This window comes from Mauremys mutica, chromosome 1 (assembly GCF_020497125.1).
Source record: "Mauremys mutica isolate MM-2020 ecotype Southern chromosome 1, ASM2049712v1, whole genome shotgun sequence".
In the NCBI taxonomy this organism is placed as follows: Eukaryota; Metazoa; Chordata; order Testudines; family Geoemydidae; genus Mauremys; species Mauremys mutica.
The window spans coordinates 102,376,936-102,402,956 of record NC_059072.1 but is presented as its reverse complement, the minus strand read 5'-3'; the positions used below and the strand labels follow the sequence as shown (position 1 = coordinate 102,402,956).

At 39.3% G+C, this 26,021-nt stretch overlaps 1 protein-coding gene across 2 annotated transcripts in view; it reads right to left on the bottom strand.

Moving 5' to 3' along the window:
• Positions 1 to 26,021, bottom strand: part of GNPTAB (N-acetylglucosamine-1-phosphate transferase subunits alpha and beta) — a 93,528-nt gene that overhangs the window by 9,793 nt on the left and 57,714 nt on the right. For both annotated transcript variants that reach the window (XM_044988333.1, XM_044988340.1), the window contains 11 exons: positions 20,376 to 20,537; positions 18,142 to 18,321; positions 17,111 to 17,281; positions 15,502 to 15,625; positions 10,892 to 11,095; positions 8,361 to 9,487; positions 6,909 to 7,108; positions 6,390 to 6,609; positions 5,124 to 5,237; positions 1,481 to 1,566; positions 14 to 112 (listed from right to left, as the gene is read on the bottom strand). In XM_044988333.1, the coding sequence (XP_044844268.1) occupies positions 14 to 112; positions 1,481 to 1,566; positions 5,124 to 5,237; positions 6,390 to 6,609; positions 6,909 to 7,108; positions 8,361 to 9,487; positions 10,892 to 11,095; positions 15,502 to 15,625; positions 17,111 to 17,281; positions 18,142 to 18,321; positions 20,376 to 20,537 (2,687 nt within the window). The remainder of the gene's footprint in view (positions 1 to 13; positions 113 to 1,480; positions 1,567 to 5,123; positions 5,238 to 6,389; positions 6,610 to 6,908; positions 7,109 to 8,360; positions 9,488 to 10,891; positions 11,096 to 15,501; positions 15,626 to 17,110; positions 17,282 to 18,141; positions 18,322 to 20,375; positions 20,538 to 26,021) is intronic.

The window sequence follows — 26,021 nt, the reverse complement described above, 5'->3', positions numbered from 1 at the left end:
AATTAATGTGTACCTGGGATTTTTTCTTATATCATCTAGCTGGCCAACTACATGAGAAACGTTGGTGCGGATCATTTTGAAAGCAATTTCTTCTTCTCCCATGATTTCAAACCTTAGTATTATTAAAACAATTTTTAAAATTAGCATAATAGCATGAATCAGACATTACAAACATGACATTCTACAAATTACATGTCTTATTGCTGCACTGGTCTACATTTGAGTGTCATTTTCCCCCCCCACAATAGTAGTTTAAAATTAGATTACTCTCTCTCAACATATTTACTCAAGGAAGCAAACTCACTACGACCGGTGGTCTTACACAATCTCTTTTCTTTACATTTAAAAAAAAATTGTTATTAACCTGTTGGAAAATTAAGACCTGAATTCTCATACTCACATTGGTTAACTAGTATCAGAGGGGTAGCCGTGTTAGTCTGGATCTGTAAAAGCAGCAAAGAGTCCTGTGGCACCTTATAGACTAACAGACGTTTTGGAGCATGAGCTTTCGTGGATGAATACCCACTTCGTCGGATACATGTACATTCACCCACGAAAGCTCATGCTTCAATACGTCTGTTAGTCTATAAGGTGCCACAGGACTCTTTGCTGCTTTTATTGGTTAACTAGTGGTATCGAGGGAGAATGTTAATGAGACTTCCTGTAAACTATGTAAGCCTCTACTATTTACAACGTATGCTGTATTATGTTTGCATCACATGTTCTTAAAACCACCACTCTCTCTCCATCCCTCCCCTACCCCTTCACTCCCCCCTCTGAAAGTCTGAATGGAAAAAAATAAGTATTTTAATTATAGAGGACTTCCTAAAACTCTGATTTTATGACCAATTCCTGCAAAGACTCACACATCTGTTTAACTTGACAAACTGTGATTACTTCCACTGCCTTCAATGAAACTACTCACAGTGTATAAAGGTGCATAAGTCTTTGCAAGATGTGGGCCTTAAAATTAAATTAATTTTCTTCATAAGATGGAAGGACTAGTTCAATTCTTTCAGGATTTGAACCTGCAGGTCCAATAGTTCTGGGCCAAAACTGATGCCTAGACCACAAAGCTTTCCCTTGCTTGGAGCACTTTGTAAAAACCTTTTACATGGATTAGTAAATAAGCAAAAAATAATACTTTGAAGTCATCAGATGAAAAGCACTGGATAAGGCTTTACAAAGTCAGGTAAAGGGCTAGCTCAGTTGGGGGAGGGATAGGCTCAGTGGTTTCAGCACTGGCCTGCTAAACCCAGGGTTGTGAGCTCAATCCTTGAGGGGGTCATTTAGGGATCTGGGGCAAAAATCTGTCTGGGGATTGGTCCTGCTTTGAGCAGGGGGTTGGACTAGATGATCTCCTAGGGTCCCTTCCAACCCTGACATTCTATGAATTACGCATTTTCACCTCTCATCTTATTAGTATGTGTTTACAAATATTATACAAACAATTATAAAAAATAGAAGTAGTATAACATACCTATATTTGTTTTTGTCCTTGTATGCCTTACGAATTCTGTCAGTCACAGGTTTACAATTAGTTACTAGATTTTTAGTCACCGGAGGCTGTAAGAAAATACAACTGGGGTAAACAACATCCTTGAATAACTACTTTATAAACTATATTTTTAAAAGTCTCCTGGAAAGAAATGCATTATAAAAAGAACAGAGATCTACAGTCTCCAGAGAACTATACAAAACTTTGCTCCTAGGATGAAAAACAATAAATAGTATTTATTGCCATGTAATGTGAGAAACAATCAGTTTAGTTAGAAAAAGAAGGGATGTTGATGCATTCTAATATTAGTATTTGTTATACTTTCTATTTAGCTTCTGCATTCCGGCCCTAATACAATATTCAGTAGTTGAAGCAGATTGGACAGCTGATTTTGGCATTCCTGATGCAAGCCAGTCAATGCCAACAAGTAAAATTGGTCAGGCAAGTGCTAAAGAACAGCTGATGGGTATTAACCGTATTATTCCTAGTCTGAACTATGTAGAAACAACAATTCTGGGAACCAGATCTCTATTCCCAAGGGAAGTTTTCTACAGCGCTACACTCATTCCTACAAATTTAGCCCTTGCAACCCAGAAAAGTAAAAATAAATTCTACCTCTGTGCTAAAAACAAACACTGTTATGTCACTATTTGAAGTGGACTTAAAAATGATATTAGTACTCATGATTAGTGCTTAGATTAGTGACAGTTTATTAGCACTCCCAAGAGATTAAAATAATTTAAAATTGTTCCTAACTATTTAGACTTACTTTTAACTCTATCCCAAGTAAAGTTTATTGCCTCTCCTCAAAGTTTCACTTTACTGACAAACCTACAGACGGAACCATTGCATAGTTTTGCAACTGCACTCAGATGATCACAAAGGTATGGATACCACAAAAGACAGTGAGATAATCTGGACTGCAATGTGTTGAATATCTGGATTCTGGAGCATTCCCAAATATACATTTACATTTCATCAGATCAGGCTGATGAGTATCCCGAGTCTTGCTGAAGAAACAACTGCCAAGAACCAGCTCCTTTAGGGCAGCCTGAGTCCCCTTGGTACACAAGTTCATATATTTTAAAGGACTGTCATTGGAAGTACATTACTCTGTGCTCTGTCTACCAACTTCATTTCTGAGTACAATGTACCGCCAAGTATTGGTTTGAACCTATAAAGCCTTAAGGCCCCAATTTAGCAAAGCACTAGAGCAAATTTTTCAAAAGCAACCAAATGACTTCATAGCCTAATGGCATATCTACACTACAAAACTTCTGCCAGCATAGTTATGTCAGTCAAGGGTGTAAATAGGTGTGATCATTCTCCCACATAGCTGTTCCAAAAAAAGCCTCTAGTATAGACCAGCTTATATGGGCAAACTGCAATTTTACTGGTATATCTCATTTAACTCAGGGGGTATGGAATAAATCAGGGGTCTCAAACTCAAATGACCCCGAGGGCCGCATGAGGACTAGTGCATTGGCCCGAGGGCCGCATCACTGACACGCCCCCTTGCTGCCCCTGGCCCCACCCCCAATCCACCCCTTCCATGAGGCCCCGCCCCTGCCCTGTCTCTTCTCCACCTCCTCCCCTAAGCGCGCGGCTCCCCGCTCCTCCCCCCTCCCTCCTGGAAAGTGCTAAGCGCCACCAACAGCTTTTTCAATGCACTCTTCCAATCCTTGAAATATGTCACGTCCCGTTGTGATACCCTTCAGTGGCATTAAGTCTAGCAATTCTTCAGTTATATTCAAATTGCAGTCCACACCTCTAATGAACACTGCGCATTGTGCGGTATCTGATACATCTGTACTCTCATCAAGAGCAACTGAAAATACTTCAAAGTCTTTTGCCATTTGAATCAATTGTTTTTGCACATTATCAGCTAAATCCGTTATCCTGCAGGCAACTGTATTTGCAGACAATCTTATGCCTTCAAAAACTTTCTTCCTATCAGGACATAAAATTTCACTGGCCTTCATAAGACATTCTTTTATGAATAAGCCTTCTGTAAAAGGTCGCGATGATTTAGCTATCATTTCGCTTATCACAAAACTTGCTCTTACTGAATCTTCGCTAGACTTGTTAATCCCTGAAAATAAATTTCTTTGCTTGGCAAATGCTGCTTTAAGTTGCTGAACTTTTTCCTCTCGGATTTTTCCGGTGAATGCATCATATTTTTCACGGTGCATCGTGTCATAGTGCCGATGCACGTTATACTCCTTGGGAACAGCAATCGTTTGCTGACAAATAAGGCATTGAATTTTATCTTTTACCTCTGTGAAAAAATATAAATTCTCCCATTTGTCTTGGAAAACTCTCTTTTCTTCCATGAGTGTTCTCTTTTTTGACGAAGTCATTTCCAAGCAGTTTTAATAAATATATACTCAGTAATGCACCTCACTCAAAGGACAAAACACGCACTTAGATTTACTGCCTAAGGCTCTGGGAGGGAGTTTGGGTGGGGGAGGGGGTCTGGAGTGCAGGCTCTGTGCTCGGTGCAGGCTCCAGGCTGCGGCAGGGGGTGGGGGTGCAGGCTTTGGGACGGAGTTTGGGGATAGGAGAGGGTGCAGGAGTGAGGGCTGTGGGGCTGAGGGTGAGGGGTTTGAGGCATTGGAGAGGCTCGGGGCATTGGAGAGTCTCAGGACTAGGGGAAGGGCAGCCTCCCCTGGCCCTAGTGCAGGGGGGCGCTAGGACCCTGCGGCAGCAGGTGATGCCGGAAGCCGGCATAGCGGAGGAGGAGTGGAGTCAGCATGAGCTCCCGGGCAGGCTACCAGCGGTGAGGGGGCAGCAAGTGGGGGCTGGTAGACACTGGGGGGAGGCGCGTGGGGGCGGCAGGTGGGGCCAGGGGAGAGACCCGGCCTCAAACATTGGGGAGCAGCGCGCGGGGAGCTTAGGCACAGAAAATAACTCGGGGAGGGGGGCGGGGGTGAGGGGAGTTTGGCAGCGACAGGAAGTAACTGGGGGAGCTCCGCGGGCCGCAGGGAAGAGCTCCGAGGGCCGCATGTTTGAGACCCCTGGAATAAATTATACCCGCAAAAGATGAGTTCACACTAGGAGCGCTTTGCCATTATAATACACTAGTATACCTAACCAGCAAAGCACTCCTAGGGTAGACATGGCCCAAGTCCCATTTTTAAAAGTGATTTAGGCACTGGAAGCCTAAACCACATTAAAAGTCAATCGGAATTACTCAAAGATATCAGAATTATGAGGAAGGCATCTCAAGACTAGGTACACAGAGCTGATCTCTTCACCAGATAGGAAACATTCCAGATCAAGACTTGCCTAGTGCCATCAAAACCCTCAGATAAATGAGGACAGTGCATATTGCCTCTCTGGTTCAACATGCTGAACTACATTTCACATTTCGAAAAAAAGGACCTTATAAATCTCATGTATATGAAAATTTGAATTCTTTACTTTTGTGGAGAATATTTCTTGACCTTAACAACTAGAAGTGTGATTTATAACAGTTTTATACCTAAAAAGATTGAAATCTGCATATGTGCTATATTTTTTGTGAATTACTCTTAAAATTGTGCAGGGAAAGCAACAAATTCAGTAGATACAAGCTCAGGAAATGAGACAAAATGCACCTCTTTTAGGCTAAATATTTTCTTACCAGATTGGGATCATAATAAGCTTCCTGAGTTGGAGGAATGACATTAATCTGAGTGATGTTGGCAGGAAGTGCTTTAGAGCAATTTATCAGCATTTGCTCCAGACTTGTCAAATCCTGTCAGAAGAAGAAAAGAAACAAATCCATTACATATTTTCTCACTAACATAGTTCTATAATTATACTATATTCAGAATGTCTAAAAGTACCTTTAAAATATTAGCTACAAAATGTATTGGACTATTTTTGAACAAAATCAAATACCCATATAGGCTATTATTCAGCAAGGTATTAAGTACGAGTAGTCCCATTAAAGTCAATGGAGCTGCTCACATATGTAAGGTTAGGCATATGCTTAAATACTTGGCTGAATCAGGGCCACAGAGGCACAACCAAAGCAAAGGAATTCCCGTATCCATTTGAACATCAATAAAATTGCACTATTGATGATTTCATGTAAATTTCAAAATTTGAAATGACTTAAGTTATTTAACAATGGGGAGGAGAGGAGGGAAGAATTGAAGAGAGACAAAAAATGGTCTTCTCGTTAAAGCTCTGGCCTGGAACACAGGAGATCTGGCTTTAGCTCTAGCACTGTCACTGACTTCCTGCATGATCTTTGGGGAAAGTCACTTACCTACTTTGTGCCTCAGCTCCCTATCTGTAAAGTGGAGATAATACACATTGTCTGTTTGTGTCTTTAGAATTCAAGCCCTTCAGGGCAGAGACTGTCTTTTTTTGTTTGTACAGCGGCCAGCACAATGGGGCCTTAGGGTGTATTGTATTATAAATATATACTATAATTTTTTCACATCTTAGCTCATAGAGAGATGACACTACTTCCTTTCTCTCACCACTCCACCTGCCTTGTCTATTTAGCTGTAAGTTCTTCAGGGCAGGGACTCGCTCTTACTATGCATATGCACTGAACCTAGGACAATGGGGCCACAATCCTGGTTAGGACCTTTAGGCACCTCTACAATATAAACAAATACTAAGTCATTTAACATTTTATTTTATATTATGTTCAAACCAAATGCCTTACTGAATTCAGAAGAAAACAGATTGCTTTTCTACTACAGTTAAAACATTAGTAAAAGTTTGCCTGAATGTTATTAAAAAAAAAAAGTAGCACATGTTAAACTTCCGTTGTATGTTTAAGATTTAAGAATTGCCTTAGGTTGCAGTGCTTGTTTTCTCTCGTGATAATGATCATATTGAATTTTTACAGCTATAGTAACAACAAAAATGGTTCCTGAAGAAAATGTACCTGTAAACTTAAGGGCAGTTCATGTATTCTTGTAGCCAATGTGCGAATCTCTCTGTCAGACAAAATACCTGACTGATCTGTATCAACTTCATCAAAAACCTGGGAAATATTCAGTGGCTGAACTGCACTCATGAGGTAATAGAAATATGAAAAAGCAAACTGCATATCTTCTGAGTGTCTCACTTTGTGAAATGAGGTCTTGTCAAATTCCTCAGGAAACCTGTCCAGATACAATATAAAATCAATTCATTACTTTGCCACCTTAAAGTGAAACATTCCTTACTGAAGAAAAGTATCTCATCTGAAGTTCAAAAAGTTCTCCAAATACTACTTAACACTGTTGTCCTAGTGAGGGAAAAATTCTCTCTCCCCCCTGTCAAAGTACAAGTTTAACGAAGACAGTTATCAACCCATAGGCAGTCAATCAACGCATAGTTATAAATTCAAGAGAGCAGACACAGAAGATAGAATTACAACAGCTCTCGAGTTTCACCTTATTTCAAACAAAGGCATACTCACATATCTTGTAGTTCTTGCATAACAATGCGGTCAATCATGTGAGGCATATGAGCAGGGACTTTCCGAGATGTAAATCCAAATTTGCTGTTTAGAAGTTTATTTACGTATCGGAGGGAATCAGCAAATGTATCTTTCAACTGCCTGCCAATTCGTTTACCATCAGTAAAGTAGGACATCTGCTTAATTAATGCCTCTTCTTCCTAACAAAATGATAGGCATACCCCAGGGTTACATTATTAGAGATACTAACACACATGCATGTTGATAATTCCAATGAAGTACTAAGCTCTTTTCATACACCTCTACCCCAATATAACATGAATTCGGATATAACGCGGTAAAGCAGCGCTCCCGGGGCGGGGGGGGGGGGGGAGCGTGTTGCGCGCTCCAGCAGATCAAAGCAAGTTCAATATAACGCAGTTTCACCCATAATGCGGTAAGATTTTTTGGCTCCTGAGGACAGCGTTATATCGGGGTAGAGATGTATTTGTAAAACTGTAAGCTGTGTCAAATGTTCTTGCTCAAACAGTGGAGTTCTTTTTTTTTTTTTACAGTGACAGTTTAGGCCTGAAATGTGACCTTCCTTAAAACTCTCATGCGCCGACAGGAAATGGCACATGGAACCTCATTTAATTTGTTAAATTTTAATAGAAAAGCCACTATTTGTTGTAGGACATATATGTAATCTTGCATTCCCTTTGATGGCTATGCATCTACAATTAACAAAAGCAGGTCTCTGGAGTATGAAGGTTCCTCCTACATAGAACCCAATCAAAGATTAAGTTTAAATAGTTAAAATATCTTACATTTTAAATGGAGCACCTCTACTACTTGAAAGCAATTAGGAGCAACCTCTGCCAGATGACTGTGTGTTCCACCTTCTTCCATTCCAGAGATTCCCAGAACAAATTTTTTGGGCTAGGCATCTGGGAGAGGATTGCCTCCTGTATCCTCTTGATCTGTTCCTATAAGTTTTTGTTGGCATAATGAAATAGACACTTAACTTACCTTTTAGACCCAAAAATAGAGATGGATTTTTTAAAAGATTGGGTTTATACGAAAAATAAAATTTTGTATGTATATACAAATTTACATGAGAACTAATTTAAATCTTCCCTTGCAGTGCTGTAAACCTGAACAGTTGCATTGTGCCAGTGCATGAAAACTAGACCGCAAAACTGACTAAAAAACAACTACAGGAGAAAAAGTGAACTTGGACAGTTCTTTCATCACCCATGGAGAAGCATAGAAAGTAAATGAACAGTGAAAATAATTAAAAGTAAAACAGATTTTTAAAAAATCTCTCTGGTTTTAATAATTTCAGAGTTTGTCACATAAGCAATGTTTCACTATGATTTTTACCTTAACTGTGTTCCATTAAATCATGCATAAAGCAAAGATGACAAATTTTCTGAAGTGATATATTCTGTGTTATGCAGTTAGGATACTCACATCAAGAAGATCTTGGAAATACTTATTTTTTTCCCATGGCAAAAAGCCTTGATCACTTCCAGTGTAATATTGCAGTTTCCTTCCTGGCAACACTTTGTTGCCTGCTGTATCTATGTTGGCATGCCGATTGTTTATTTCCATTTCCTCCTTTTTCTCTTCTTCAGTCCCCACATTTCCAATATCTTTTGACTTATGGGTTTCTTTTGGTATGAGTGCATTCAGTATTTTCTCTCGAGTTCCATTTTTATTTCCCATGTTCTGGATTACAGGCATGGATTCAGAAATTGATTTTAGAGGAAACTGACTGTTCGCCTTCATTGCCACAACAGTACTCTTTATAGCTACTGACTTTGAAGGAACTGCTTCATGATTTTTTGTTGCAGCTTCTATTTTGCCAACAATTAAATCTTTATAAGGCTTGTGCCAACTGGTAAGGTTCTTTTGTTCTTTTACATCATCATAGATATCTTTCCTTTCCACACCTGGCATCTTCTTAGTTTTTGTCATTGTAGGTAACATTTGGAAAGAACTCAGAAGAGCAGCCTTTGATAGATTATAACCTTTATGAGTGATATCACCATTTTCTAGCTTTAAATCCAGGTTCCACAGAGCCAACTGAACATCTTCAGGGAGGAAAGACACATTTACTGGTGGCATTACCACATCTTCAAGAAAACTCTCCTTTGTGTTATTTGGACGTTTCCTGACTCTTGGAAAACGTTCTTCTTCAGGAATATCCTCAAATATCATTTCAGCTTCTGATACTGAAGGTGTAATGTTAATGAAAGTGTCCGATTTCTGAGTGGAAGTTGTGTTCAATTTTGGTTCCTCTCTGGTATCAACCTCAACAGCTATCTGCATTTTAAACTCTTCATCATTTTTATCTTGAAATGTAAGATTAAAATAGATCACAGTTGCATTCATTCCACTATGCATTACCAGGTGGATAGTTTTCCACTTGTTGGCAACAGAAGCATGACGTATAATTGGATTATCGCTATAGGCACCCTCAATTCCCTTCTTGGCTATTTCAGCAAAGCTGAAATAGGGCAGGTATTCACCTTTTGGAATAATGTAATGGGTTTGATTCAGCTGGAGAGTCACCTTGTACAACTCGTCAAAGTGATCTGGAAAAACAAAGAATTAATAATTTATCACCCTGTCACTTTTCTTCAATCCCCTGTTTTAAGCAATAATCAGAATATCAGCAGAGTGAGCTCAACAATAACTACAGTTATTAACTAATAACTACAGTAACTGCCAATTTTTCGCATTCATTTATCCTAATAATGGATCACCATCTTATAACATATTAAGATTTATAAACTTGTGATTCATTCCAGTGGCAACTCTAAAGCTGTGATGATCAGACTTTCAGTTTCCACCTTCAGCATTTCTGTGGCCCATTACCACTTTCCCTCTTATTTTAAACTACAGATCATAACGGATATCCCCAAATTTTGCTTTCACCACATTCTAATGGAGTTTCATGTTTGTTTAGATGGACTATACTACTTTATCGCATCTTGACTAGAGAACTCAATAATCAACATGGCCAAAATGAATTTCTTCCTTCCTCCCCAATCATCTCCATCACTGCTGACAAGTTTGTCATCCTCCTAGTGTGCTATGTTGGTGTCTTACTGTATTCCTCTCACTTTCTCCATGCCCCAAATTCAAGCTCTCATCCACCTCTGATGCTTTTGTCCTTTCTGCTCTATTCCTACAACAAAAACTTTTTTGGCCTCTCTGAATCTCAGCTCAGCCCCTTCCACCTACATAAAAAGCTGCTAACATCTTCCACTTAACTACTATGACCATGTCACTCCGCTCTTTGAACTGGTCCATTAATTTCCTCTGGTCATCAATATCAAATTCTAATTTCTTACATGAACGTTTAAGACTCTGCATAGCTTCACACTACCAACATCTCTGTGCTTTCATTTCTTTGTACTGCCTGCACTCCTCCCAGGCCCTTTTTGTATTCTACTCCCTTTCTCATCTTCACATTCTTTTCCATACCATCCCTTATACTTGTAACTCCCTCCCTTCTCCTAGTGTCCCTGACATTTTCTCTTCCTTCAAATGATTCCTTAAAATATACTGTGAAGCCTTTCAATACTAGTTCAGAGGTAAGTGTCTATAAGTGCCTCACTGAGATTAGGCCTACATATCTGGATACATGGTGCTTGTGTCTCCGTGTTGAATTTTTCTAATTTAAAACGTAAGCTTCTTGAGGCAAGGGACTTGATACTCTGTGTTCTGCATAGCACCAAACTCACTGTCCATACTTAATAAATAACTGCTCAAGAAAAAATAAACACAGCCCACAACACTCTTTCGAGTTTGAATTGGTTCATGAAACAACCACCCAGACGCATTTTCCCAAGCTGTTAATACACTCACAGCTCTTTTCCCTCAACTCTGCAATGTGTCTTAACATGGGACTCTACAAGCAATAACTACAAAACAGTAACATACAGTTCTGAAGAATTCTCACATAAAGACCATCAATTATGTACTTTACATACCTTGCCCACAGTCACCAGCATCAAAGCCACAAGAGAGGACATTGCATGCCTGGTCACAGAATTTATCTGCCAGCCAGGAATTGGCACAGCCCTGGTTACAATAAGAGACTCCACTGATTCCAGCACCAAATTGCCAGGGTGGGCCATTCCCTGCTCCTCCACCTCCACCACCACCAGCAATGTAACGACTACCTCCGCTGTTCCCTAAAGAAGGGTAGGGATGTGGGGGGAAAACATCCATTAAAACCCTTACTTCTGACATAGATTACTCTCTGCTACTATTTTAAACCTCATTTGTTAAAATTAGTTTGAAAAAAAGTAGACTCTTACATACTAACAACAAATCTTAACATTAGCTAATTGCAGTAAAAAAAGCAAACAAGATGTTAGGAATCATTAAAAAGGGGATACAGAATAAGACTGAGAATATATTATTGCCCTTATATAAATTGATAAGCCCACATCTCGAATACTGTGTACAGATGTGGACTCCTCATCTCAAAAAAGATATACTGGCACTAGAAAAGGTTCAGAGAAGGGCAACTAAAATGATTAGGGGTTTGGAACAGGTCCTATATGAGGAGAGATTAAAGAGGCTAGGACTTTTCAACTTGAAAAAGAGGAGACTAAGGGGGGATATGATAGAGGTATATAAAATCATGAGTGGTGTGGAGAAAGTGAATAAGGAAAAGTTATTTACTTGTTCCCATAATATAAGAACTAGGGGCCACCAAATGAAATTAATGGGAAGCAGGTTTAAAACAAATAAAAGGAAGTTCTTCTTCACACAGCGCACAGTCAACTTGTGGAACTCCTTGCCTGAGGAGGTTGTGAAGGCCAGGACTATAACAGGGTTTAAAAGAGAACTGGATAAATTCATGGAGGTTAAGTCCATTAATGGCTATTAGCCAGGATGGGTAAGGAATGGTGTCCCTAGCCTCTGTTTGTCAGAGGGTGGAGATGGATGATAGGATAGAGATCACTTGATCATTACCTGTTAGGTTCACTCCCTCTGGGGCACCTGGCATTTGCCACTGTCGGTAGACAGGAAACTGGGCTAGATGGACCTTTGGTCTGACCCAGTACGGCTGTTCTTACGCTATCTCTTCCCCTAAAAGCTACCATGAAATCTATCCTACGTTACCCCTATCTTGACTAGGAAACCCCTGGTCTTAAGAAGTAAGATTACCAATATATATTTGTCCAAATTTTAAATAAAGACAAATTTATGGTAGGCAACTGATTTTTGCTACTCCCTTGCTGGTTGCTTGAGATCAGTTGTCACTGTACATCCTACAGGAGCAAAATTATTTAGTAAATATTCTTAAAGTACAGTTCTGTGCTGCAAAGTGGCTTGCTATTGTGATGTTCCATGTTTTTTTGTATCATGAATTTCCAGATACAGTTTCCTCAATTCACACGTAAGCATTTTTTTCTTCTCATAGGTACCACTACTGCACTAACAGCCTGGGAACTGAAAGTCAAGCTGGACTCTTTCTTTCTCACACATCACTAGTAACATCTTTTGTAGACTATGAAGTATGGGGAATAGAACTCTTTCACTTGACACTGAGGTAGTACTCACTCTATTGCCCTGCGATGGAAGAGAGTCTGCGTCCTGGCAAAGAATCTCCTCATGAGAGTGGTCCCTGGAAAGGGATTGGCTGTTTGTGGTGGGGACAGCACGTGAGAGAGAGAGAAATTTGATGGAGTAACCATGGTCAGTGATTTCTAGAACCCACCTGTCTGTCAAGATAGAGCCCCTATTGTGGGCAAAAAGTGAAAGACTCCCCCAAAGATTTGTGGGGTTCAGGGGAAATAGAAGTGGTTGGCATCAATAAAAGTAGGCAATTGTTGACAGAGGCATCAAAAGTCGCTCCTTTAGCAGGTGAGTGGGAATGGGTGGAGGTCGTGGCAGTAGAGGGTCCTGAAAATGGAGGTCTCTTGAACTCTGTTGCTTGTGCAGAGGCTCACCTGGGCACTGGTGGTAGAATGTTTGTAGAGGGGATGGTCTTTGCCTATACACCTGTCTGTAGTTTTTTTCTTTTTGTCACCAGGGTGTAAATTCTCAGGGAGCGGAGGGTCAATCTAGAGTCTTTTAGTGAGTGTAGAGACTCATCAATTTTCTTGCTGAGTTTGACGCAAACAGTAAATCCTCTCTGGAGAACCCCAAAGAGTGAAGCCAAGACTCTCACCTCATAACGACACCAGTGGCTAGCCCTGTAGATGCTGTGTCCGCCACATCCACTGCAGCTACCGCCAAAGAGTCAGGTCCAACATTCTGAGATGGAGCTGAAGAATGCCAGTCTTTACATTTAGGAGTTGGAGCCAAGAATGGGACTGACAAATCCTTTTTCTTCTGTGCTACACCCTCCTGCCTGGGGGGTCTTAAGTGGTCCTGAGCCTTAGAATCTGTGTGCAAAGGTTCACCCGACCCAGACAGATTCAAGGAGAGGGTCTCCTCCCTTAGGAAGAGATGTGCATGGGGATCTGTCCTTGTATCCATGAGTGCCCTTTACTCTCATGCAAAGCCCTGGCTGATGATTCCTTGTGCTTGGCAGCTCCAGGCTCCACTCCCAAGCTCACACTCACAGGGCTGCTTCTCAGTCAGGGCCAATGTTTGGGGGGGGGGGGAGGGGGAGGGCGGGGGAGGTGTCCCTAGCCTGGATCAGCGTGAGGTCTTATGGCCTTCTCCATAAGCTCATGAACTTCACAAGTTCACAGGAGAAACAAGTGGCAAATGCTGCACTTTGCAGAGAGATGAATCTCACCCAAACAGCAGAGGCAGTGTTGGTGGTCATTGCTCACAGAGGAGTGAGAGCAAGAGACACGATTTTTAAACACTGGTACTCTGGGCATAGTTCCAGACTGAGGGAAGGGATTCCCCTAAAGGGGAAAAATTAAGCTATTCTAACTATACTATATAACACTCTAACTCTACTAAAGATACTGTAAATAGTTTTTATATATTTACAGGCTTATAATAAAGAAGCTGGAGAAATCTATGCACACAGAGGGTTCCGACTCAGGCCATGTAGTGGTAAGAAGGATCAAGAAAGGCATGGGCCTGAACTGCCTTTTACAACCTCACTCTGGAGCACAAAGAAGGCTATTGTGCATGTGTGAGTCAACGGACAATACTTATTAAGAATCTCCAGACTCAGGAGCTTGGCACTCATGCATACCCACATGGGGAATATACATAGGGACCAGAACTCAAAGAAGAACTCTGAACATTCACAGAAAATAGTCAGTAGAATGAAAAGATGCTATTTTATAGAATAATTTTTTAGACTAAAATTACACTTTAAAACACAAACACTGACAGGACTTTTGAGAAACCCTGCAACAAGAGCATCTAGAATTATTTTAAAATACAGAGGGGAAAACATTCATTTGCATTCTAATCCTGTGTATACATTTATGGCCCAAAGCTTAAAAACAAGATTTCCCTTTTAAGAAAATGCATCCAACGCTCTTGTGCTTAATAGTACTCACTTATATAGCAGAGAAGACCAATTCCCTCCATTGCAAGACGTACAAGTGAAATTCTGTACCCTATGTTTTATGCAGGAAGTCAGACTAGATGATCATAGTGGTCCTTTCTAGCCTTATATAAAATCTATGAAAAACATAAAATCACCCTCATAAAACTAAATATCTGACAAGAAGAGAAGTGGAAGGGGAAATAATGTTCTTCAGTGTGTTCAAATCTGGAGAAAGTTAGGGTGTTTAAATGTGGGGAAATGGATGTCAAGACGGAGCATGTTCTAGTTAGACCCCCAGGTCCACCACGTCAAAGACATGACCATCTGCTAGCTTGACTCTGGACAGTAAGTATCCAAAATATGGATGTGGGCTGAACACAAATATTCATCAGGACCAGGCTTGAGGAGGTGGTCAAGCATCTAGCCAGAGCATGCTCTATAACAGGTTTTTAAAACATCAGGAGAAATTTGATAGAGAAGTGAGTGTGGATAATTTCCTTAGCAAAGGGAATGAATGACACAGCATGTAAAATTTAAAAAATTACTAATCTCACAAAGTAAATTTTGAATTAAATACTCTGGCAAACCATTCATACCTAACGTCCAATTTTAATTAAAAACCCAACTATATAATACTGAATCCGTGATATTAGAGAGAATACACAGCTGTCAAAAGTATGTAAAATGCCATTATTAATCCTCGCTCTTCCCTTAGTGTGATTCTGGTCAGAAGAATGATTCTGAAATTGATATCTAGTTACTGCTATACCTCTTTTCCCTATATATCTTCTGAGTGATGTGTGCTTTGTTCATGAGTAAAACCAACATTTTACTACCATCAGAGCTGCAGAGCTAATAGACATTAAGGCTCAAAACTCCTTCATCTCATCTAGTTAGATCCAATACACAGAGCAAGATTTCCCTGTGTACTGCTCAATACCGTAATTTACAGCATCCGTTATTTCCCACATAATGAAATTTATCTTTATATCTGTAAGAAAGACCAATTTATTTATTTATTTTTCTATTAAAGAGGAATTGTTCATATATACAGGATAATCCACCAGCTACAGAATTTTTGTAAGAAAGCAGGTCCATTAATTAGTTTCTAAAGTCTCTTACCAGTGCAATCCCCTCCATCCCAATCACATGCTGAATTATTACAGGCCTTGTCGCAGTAACCATCTTTAATCCATGAGCCAGGACATCCTTCCGCACAGTTTGGCACAGGCCAAGTCAAGTAAACCTAGAAGGAACAATATTACAAGCTCAGCTTTTTGGGCAAGTAAGCAGACTTAAAAGTTACCTATGCACAGTGCTTTACATGTTCAAAGACTCTCGGCCCTGGATTCATTCCCACAGACAATATTTATATAAAGGTTAAACAGTGTTTAGAAGATAAAAAAGTCTAAAATAACTGACTTCAGTTCATTTGTCAGCTGACCCAAACGTTTCCTGGTGCTGCCCATTAGTCATGTATGTGACAAACAGATGTAGAACTAACATACTAATCATTAAGCATCTGATAATCTACGAGTTAAATGTTTCCAAGAATGTCTTACATGACACACTGTAGAACAAAAACATGTTTAGTTTACAAAGCATTAAAAATGAAGCACTTTTTTTTTTCAGACCTTCCCACTCCCACCCCCACCCCACATCTAAACCCAGTTGTAACAACTACTGATCAGATTTCATGGAAGAAAACTTCATTTGACTCCACGTCGTTATGAGACTTGACAAAACAGTAATACAATGAAGAATTGTATGACAGCTCTCATTAGAGGACTCAGCTGAATGTGTGACTATTTACCTACATTAAAGCCTACTGAAGCAGTTGGAATTTTCTGCTAGTCAATAGCAACAGTTTTTAATCACCCCAAACTCCTGTAATTCCCACTATGCCTTGATGCCATCTTACTAACCACAAAATATGCCATGGTTTATGATTTAATGGTGGTGTAAGGCTCATCCACACTAGACTTTGAGAAAGCACTGCTACTGGTGCAGCACTACCATTGGTACAATGGTGGGAGCACTAGCAAAGGCAGGATTTAAATAGACATCAGTGTTTTTTAACCACAATCTCATAAAGACCTGCTCTGACCAGGATTAGATAATACAGTGGAAAAAAATCTCATGTGCCCTCTTTACAGTAACACTTCTACTATTGCTATCAGCTGCAATGATAGTGTAAGGGCTTGACCACACGGACACTTAGTGCACGACAAGCCATGGTGTGAATATACAGCTCACTAGCCTACCACACATACCCTGCAACCGCACTAAAAGTTCCATAGTTCACTCTGACTATTACTGTTTCAAGCAGTAGGTCAAAGTGCACTACGGAACTTTTAGTGCATGGTAGCAGGATCCACATAGCCAGTTAGTGCGCAGTAAGCTAGTGAGCTGTACAGTCACCCCCTGGTTTGCCACGCACTGTGCATCTGTGAGGTAAAGATACGACGTCCGATAGCTGAGGGGGTGCACTCGGAGATCCAAAAGGGGACAAAGGTGCCGCTAGCACTGTAAGCATGACACCTATATTATACAAGCATTCAAAGGTATGAAAAACACTTTATTTTCAAATCCCTGCTACCAAATGTCTAATTTTTAAGAATATTTTTAGTCCTCCTTTCCTTTCATATTAGAATTTCTTCAATTTATATCACATTAGTGAAGAAAAAGTTTCTGAACTATTTCTGGTTAAGCTTGTTTCATGGTGACTTACCTTCTGACCCTTAGAGTGACTGTAAAAATCATCAGGCCAAACATCCTTCCCAAACATAACATCATCATTTAGGTAAATGAACTTCTGGGAAAGGCCAGCAATACAATGAATGTGACTTTCAATGGCTGGGGAACTAAAGGTAGGCAAGTGACTCAAATTCTGAAATACGTCCTGTCGCCCAAAAAAATAAAATAAAAAAAAACAAAACACATCTATCAGGTACATCAGACAATGCTTTTTATCTATTCAATGTAAAAATGAATTTAGACAAGAAAAGTAAAGAGATGGGAGAAAGAGACACAAGGATTAACTGAAATAAATAGGGAGACGGTAGAGAAGAAATAAGTTTTACCATCGTCTCTCCATATAGCTAACGACATACAAATGTCAAGATTAAACTGTCTTTTTTTGCTCTATCATATCTACCAGCATCATTTATACTTGATCCAAAGCCAACTGAAGCCAATGGAAAGACTCCCATATTGCTCAGAGTTTCAGCATGCCAAGATACCAAATACTCCAGAATTATTTAACCAAAAGCCAGTGATTTTTCTGTTGCTGCTGTTTGCTTAGTAGATTTGAAGGAATTTTTTTAATCCATTTTTAAAAGACACAACTAATATAGCTTTTCAGCTATTTATTATTTCCAGTAACAATAATTCTAGTCTATCCTGTCTTAATACAAGTGTATTGGCTTTCCACTGGCCCTAAGAAATTCTTTATGGATTAAGATTCAAACAGCATTTACCTTCCCTTAATTTTTTACAGAGAGACTTCATAAGGGTATTAGAAAGACACAATTTAGCTGAAGCCTCTGGCTCTTTGAAAACAAAGAGTAAGTCGAAGGTTTGATATACCTTCAGTAGTCTTGTGAAGCAACAAAGTGAAATATAAAATGTAATATGTTTTAATAAAACAGGGGGGGGGGGGAATTAACATGGTTCCTTCTACCTTTGCAATAAAATGCAAGGTTTACTTAGAAAAAAAAAGTGCATCTTAAAATCACTATGGAATCCTTTAGAGAGTTTTACCTGATGTGTTACTATAGTTATCCGAGGGTTATCCAGATTAAGCCAGGATGGAATCTGCCCATTAGTGATGATGAAAATGTGTCGAACCCAAGGGGCGTGCCTCTCTATTGATCGGAGGGAATATCTCAGCTCTTCATTATCTTCAAAACGGCTGGCTGAAATATCTTCATCCTGTTTAGACTATGAAAAGAATTTGACCTATATTTAGACTTAATTAGAGAGTTAAGACCCCATTCCTACAAAGGTTTATGCACATGCTTAAATGAGGCACTGCACATAGTCTCAGTGAAGTCAATGGGATAACTTACAGTGAGAAGGTTAAGCACATGCGTGCGTCAGTGTGATACAGGACGAGGGCCTTGGCTTGTAAACGGTAAGTATAATGAAAAAATACCATTATTGCTTTACAAACTGTCCGGTTTCACTAAAATACATTGACATCAGCTGTCTTTATGCTGTTGACTACTAGGTATCGCCAGTATGTCTACTGATAATAATGGGGGCAGACAGTTATTTGAGTAATCTGGCTCCACTTTCTTCAAGGTCCCAGAGAGATACTACCCTATCTTCCTGGCTTATGATTAGATATATTATTTTTCTGATCTCACACTCCCTCATGTGGTGGATTGACTAAAAGCCACATTGTATTTCAATTATTTTATGCTTCACAACATTAGTGCATAAAAGGCATTTTTAATAGTTGTGTCTTTTGGTGCTATTGTATTATATACTATTTATAAATATTTGTCATCCTAATGATTTGCTTGAATTGCCTTGTGCAATACACATTTTATAAAAACCTACTTTTTAAAAATCCTGATTTCTTCTATGTTAAAAACTCCCAACAAAAATAGTTTATTGAACAGAAGTGGCACACAGGTCTCATCAACCATCAGATAAACTCAAATATTTCAGTATTTTCTTGTTAAAAAGACTACACTCAGACTGAAGCCTCATTTTTAAATTTGTTAGGTAGGTCACATTGTGAAGTCACTATTGCAACGTATTTAATCCCCCTCAAAAAACAAACTAAAATCCTTTGTTAGAAGACAGTTAACACTCCCTAAGGGAAATCCCCATCTATGTCACCCTTATAAGGAATGTCCAGTTAAGGTATCCCTCTTTAATGTATCTTGATTTGAATGACTACCACTTTCAATGCAGACTCTAACCCCCATAAATAAGTCCTATATAACTCCAATAACACTATATATACACCCCTCATTCTCCTTAATCACACTATAGCTCAAAATCTTAACTCCCACCTCAGCAACACCAATATACATGCCTCTGAGACATCCACACATCAGCAACTGGAATAATGCATTATTCTTCCGTGAGGAAGTGAAGTCTGAGTTAAGGTTCTGCATTATAGTGAGAAAATATGAACAATTCCTGTAAACCAAGCAAAAGTCAGCAAGTTCACATAAGTGTGAACTTTTAATTTTATGATTTTAATTATATGATTAAGTTGTTGACTGGTTACAGCATATAACAAGACTTTATAATAAAATATATGCATTTGCTTTGTGTGTGTGTGTATGCGTTTATATAGATATGTAGAGTTTTACTATAACATAAAAAGGCCTTGGAAGAAAGAAACTGACACGGTTTTTGGGTTTTTTTAATCTTACTTTGAAAATAGACGTTTCCCCACTTCATTTAATATAATTTTGATAAAAATGGGCTTTGTCATTTGTTCCACAGCAGAAGACAGTTCTCTTTTACTGAAATCTTCTAGTTAAACAAAAAGGGCCAAAAAAAATTTTAGATGAGACACCATTAATATTTTGGCACTACTAACAGCATGTGTATTATTATTAAAAAAAAATGCCATGAGGAGCAAACAAAATGTGTTATTTTAACTAAGTCTTTTTCCCATCATGAAAAATAAAGTGCTTATCTGAAAATCAGTATCTACTGAGACATGACACTTTTGTCAAATTAAAATAATCTGACTAGTTTGTAGACAATTTTATCAAAGTGTGTATAGACGGTCAAATATTTTTGACTCAGTGGTCCTAAAAGACAATCTGATTAAGCTCCTCTCCCTCCAAACTCTTCATTCCAGATTTCAAGATTGGAGAGTTATTTTTTATATGGCAGGAATGGCAGATTCCTAACAATCCTATAATTTTGGAAGACATTCTTGTTCCTTAACTGTATTTATTTAATCTTACTCCTTGAAACTTCTGACACTATAGTCTTTACATTGGTTGGTGAAATTTACCTACCTGACTGATGGCACTGAGATCCCACAGTAAATAAGCAGGATTAAGTGTCAATTCTTTTCCATCTATAGTCATGTTCTTCTTAGCTTGCTTGCTCAGTTCTTGGAAACCCTTGGGGTTATTCAGTTGCAAGAGAGCAACACTGGCTTCAGAATAAAGCTGTAACTATACAAGCAGAGAAACAATCTTTCATTTCTGGCACGTATCCACGCAAGAGAGATCTTTTCCTTGCAAGCTCATTCATTTTTTTGTTGTTGTATTTCTCTCATGATAGTACTAAGAAAAGACAATGATGAAAACTTATAAAATATCAGCTATATTGTAAAGCAACCTAACAACGAAGGGCACCAACATGGTAAATGAAAACTGACATGCTCAAATACATGGCATGTTTCAGAAAGAAGAACAGAAACCTAATGCTGGGAAACTGAAATTCTTTTTTTAAAATAGAATAATACTCATAAAACTTCATTGTGTGCCTGATATTACTGTTTCCAACTAAGTTTCTCTTATTACACTGCAATCCAGCAACCACAAATCTGTGCTTGTGTTAGAAATGCTTCATTATTACATTAAATAATGCATTTTAGTCTCCACACAATGAAATTCATATTTTCCTAAAACCTCAGTTAAGTTTATCATTAAAGGAACTATACCTTTTTCTAAAGTAACACCTTTCTGGGGACAGAAAGGCGATTCAGCTATGCCTGTAACATGAGATTTTTAGAATGGCTGAAGGATCAATTTATGATCCAGAAATCTGATACACAAAAGGCTTCAGAACTAATCCATTGGTGGGTCTCTGAGTCCTCAAACGTGATTGCCAATCTCCTGCTAAGGTCATTCGTTACTGGGGAACTGTTTGATCTGTTAGCTGTTTTTATCTCTTGCCACTAGTTATTCTGGCTATCAGATTTCATAATGTGCAGGATGAGAAGGGGCTTACACTAGATGCTATATCTGACAGCAAATGTGGCTTGCAAAGGGCAGGAGACTGGTATGTTTTGCTGAAAGTAAAACCACACAAGTTAAATGTTATAAGGATTTATTTGTACATTGTAGTGTGCAAGATTCAAACACGTTTAAAATGCACAATTATGTTCCAGTTCTCTAGAAGCGCAGTGTATATATTTAAAAGCTGGACTGAAAATTTAACAGCGGCAAATATATCAGTTCCTCAGTGCTGTGCAAAAAAAAAAAAAAAAAGTTAGCGCTAATAAAAACAGTTGTGGATTAATGCATACATTTTTAGTTGGCTGAGATTTGTAAAAGTAATTTAGTACTTTACAGTAATACTATATCAAGTTAAAAATCTGGTGGGATGGTTCAATTGTTTTTTATGTATCTATTAACTCCCTCGGACTAATTTTTATTTTCTATTAAATCTGACCTTTTCTGCCTCTTTTAAGACAACACTTGTCACAGTGTTAGCACCCCATCCCTTAGCAATCAAACAAGCTCAGCTGTCATGCCTGTGACATTTTAAAGCTGTTGATGGTTTGACTCATATGCTATTTGATCGCTTTCAATCTGACAAACTTCAGACCTTCCAGGGAATCATTTGAACATACCAATGAAAGGGTGGCTTCTATAGCTGTATGGCTGAGGAATAGTTACGGTCTGCACAGCAAGCAATCTCCAAAAACACCGATATGGAAATGCTACAGATTACAAAGCTGCCATTAGTAGGCATGTGCTTTATTTAGGAATACAACGTCACACAGTCCCGGAGAATCAGATATCTGGCATATGACATGAACGGCAGAGATTCCCAATCCACCCACTCCAAAACGGTTTTTAAAAATATTTAATTTCTATTTGACTTGACATTACCAGCTCTACAAAATAGGGTCGGGTATTAGGAACAGCTTCCTGACTGGATTTGCTACCAATATTTTCTCTTTTTTCATCACTATTATTTTGTGTGCTCTAGCTGCTCCACATGTGACAATCCAAATGAGGGTGACAAACAGTGGAGAGAAACAGGGTGGGAAGGGATGAGGAATACAGCTATATGATAAGGCAGCAGCTCAGTTTGGGCATATGCCCATCTAGGGTAGCTTAAGATTTTTCTCTTAGAGATTCTGAAAAGCTTTTGAATAAAAGACAAAACACTGCTGAAAAACAATAGTGTGTATTTATATACCTACATAGTATATAAGGCAAAACAACCTCTTGAAAACAAGGTAGCAGAGATGGGTTTTCTAACAAAGCAAAACAACACCCAGAGTTTTAAAATCTGACCAAAAATCCTTCCCACTCTCCATCACTCAATTCAGTCTCTTTACTCTCCTGTCCATTTGATTAGTTCCTACGTCACCATAGTCTGTTCTAGGCTAGACAACACCAAGCCCAATATATTTCCTTTGCAAGTCACCTTTAAGAAACCCTGTTATTGAATAAAAGCTGCAGACTGAATGATAAAGAGCAGGAGCACCATCTCGTGGTTAAATATGGCAGTTTCAATTGTAAGTGGAAATACAGTACAAACAGTGGACTAAATATTAAAGCACACCTACCTGAACATGTTCAGCGCAGCACATTAACGGCTAATAGCAGACCAATAAACTTCAAGCTCATTACATTACCAGTATTGTAAATATATACATTTCATAGATAATTATCTATGTGCTTTCACCCTGCAAAGTCACATCTTATATTAACACTCTTTATAACTTCACAGCATTTTATGAACATTAATCCTCACAATGTGGCTGTGAGATATGTAAATAACCATTATCCTCATTTGACAGATGGGGAAGCCAACAAGGAATTTAAGCAAACTGCCTGACGCCACACAGAGCATGGATAGCAGAGCCAGGACAGAACTCATTAAGCTCCTGGCTCCTAATCATGCTCAGTCTTGTAGCCCACATTGTCTCTCAGGCTTATTTGATTGTAGACAGAATTTGCAAACATATTTCTACAGGGTTTTTTATTTATTTTTTTCAATTTCAAGATGTCCCTTACTCAATCACTGCTTTGTAAACATCACTTTTTCTCAACTCCAATTTGAGCTCACCTATTACAAGCCATTCAGAAAACTTGTGATAGCCCTCAAGGAAACACTTTTACAGTCCAGATGGTAGAAGAACTATTTTTATAGGTCTTTGGATCCAGAAATGTGTTTACTCAAGAGAAGAACAGATTCTATTAGATTAGCGTCATTAGCAGTGTATGTAAATTTATCACCAGCTTCACTTTTTGGTTTCTAATCCCCTTCCTGTCTTTCTCCCCCGCCCCGCCCCCCATATATAGCCACCTTTGCTAATGGAAGTGATTTCAAAATTTGTTTATAGTCCCTTACTTGCAGCACTGCACTGGAAAATAACCACTGCAGGGGTGTGACTGGGAAACTGCATGAGGGTCAGAAGGCCCAGGGAACCATAATTCTGTGACAATTAACGTACATTTAACTTCTTCCATCAGAGTATCTCAAAGCATTTTACAAATTATATAAATAAAAAGTTAATATAGCAGAATTGTTCCAAATTTAAATACACACTGTAAAAGGTCCTCCTTCACTGTTTGTAGTATGAACCTGTCATCTCTCATCTTGGACTATAAGCTCTTTGAGTCAGAGAGTATCTTTTTGTTTTATATATACGTGCAGTGCGTAGTACAATGGGGCCCAGTCCTTGACTGGGACTACTAGGCACTACCACAATATAAATAAGGATATGGGGGAGGGATAGCTCAGTGGTTTGAGCTTTGGCCTGCTAAACCCAGGGTTGTGAGTTCAATCCTTGTGGGTACCATTTAGGGATCTGGGGCAAAAATCTGTCTGGGGATTAGCCCTGCTTTGAGCAGGGGGTTGGACTAGATGACCCTCCTGATGTACGAGGAGATTTTGGCAAACCAGTAAAGTGCCTGAAACCACTATGGCTTATTATTAAAGGTGTGGGGGGGGAGAGTTTTGGGGTGCCACAGAAAGGTCAGCTTGACCCCACGTCCTTCCTGATAAGAATGGTGTTGAAGTTGCTGATACATGCATTTTAAAAGAGCAGGATGTGCCTCGGGAATGTCTATTGCAGTCTCAAGGCTGCAAACTCTGGAAAAACCCACACCTGGTTAATCAATAATCAGAAGGAGCTTCTTGCTTGCCCACTGGAACTGCTTGCTTAACAAGTTTTCTTTAAGGCACATGTCATTCTATTACTAATGTATACATAAGGGGAAAAAGCTTGATATAGTTGGATTCGTTTGGGGACTCTTTTTGAACTCTCCCTCTGGATACATCTTGCAGTCCCCATGGGCAGACGGAAGATTTGGCCACTGGAAGCCTGCCGCTGTTTCACTCGAGAGCCACACTCAGCTTTGGTAATTATCAAGGGTTGGGGGTGTTTTACTAGCTTGTTGTGGACGTAAGTGCTTGAGACTGAGTAAAGTTTAGCTATAAGTGAAAGCACTATTGTTTTGTCCTGTTTGTGCCAGTCATATATCGGTCGGACGTGTCTCCCCTGATTTACTTTCTGACACCACCTTGCACAGAGTAAAAGTTACCAAGAGCTTTGGGTTGAAAGAACCCCAGGTAACACTGAGGTCTCTTTCAACCCTGATATTCTATGATTATTCTATGTCTACACTACAAAACTAAGTTGGCCTATATTAGGTCGACTTGCACCACCGCAGTAATTACTGCAGTGGTGCATGTCTACACTACCCTCCTTGGGTGAGTGGTGCACTGCGCTGTGTGAAGAACTTCCTTTTATTTGTTTTAAACCTCCTGCCCATTAATTTAATTTGGTGGCCCCTAGTTCTTATATTATGGGAACAAGTAAATAACTTTTCCTTATTCACTTTCTCCACACCACTCATGATTTTATATACCTCTATCATATCCCCACTTAGTCTCCTCTTTTTCAAGCTGAAAAGTCCTAGCCTCTTTAATCTCTCCTCATATGGGATCCATTCCAAACCCCTAATCATTTTAGTTGCCCTTCTATAAACCTTTTCTAAAGCCAGTATATCCTTTTTGAGATGAGGAGTCCACATCTGTATGCAGTATTCAAGATGTGGGCGTACCATGGATTTATATAATGGCAATAAGATATTCTCCGTCTTATTCTCTACCCCTTTTTAATGATTCCTAACATCCTGTTTGTTTTGATTGCCACTGCGTGGATGTCTTCAGAGAACTATCCATGATGACTACAAGATCTCTTTCCTGATTAAGCAGCAAAGAATCCTGTGGCACCTTATAGACTAACAGACGTTTTGCAGCATGAGCTTTCCTGGGTGAATACCCACTTCTTAGGATGCAAGCAGTGGAAATTTCCAGGGGCAGGTGTGTATATATAAGCAAGCAAGAAGCAAGCTAGAGATAATGAGGTTAGATCAATCAGGGAGGATGAGGCCCTGTTCCAGCAGCTGAGGTGTGAAAACCAAGGGAGGAGAAACTCTTTCAAAGAGAAACTGCTGAGCTCCAGTTCATCTGCAAATTTAACACCATCAGCTTAGGACTAAACAAAGACTGTGAATGGCTTGCCAATTACAGAACCAGTTTCTCCTCCCTTGGTTTTCACACCTCAGCTGCTGGAACAGGGCCTCATCCTCCCTGATTGATCTAACCTCGTTATCTCTAGCTTGCTTCTTGCTTGCTTATATATACACACCTGCCCCTGGAAATTTCCACTGCTTGCATCCGAA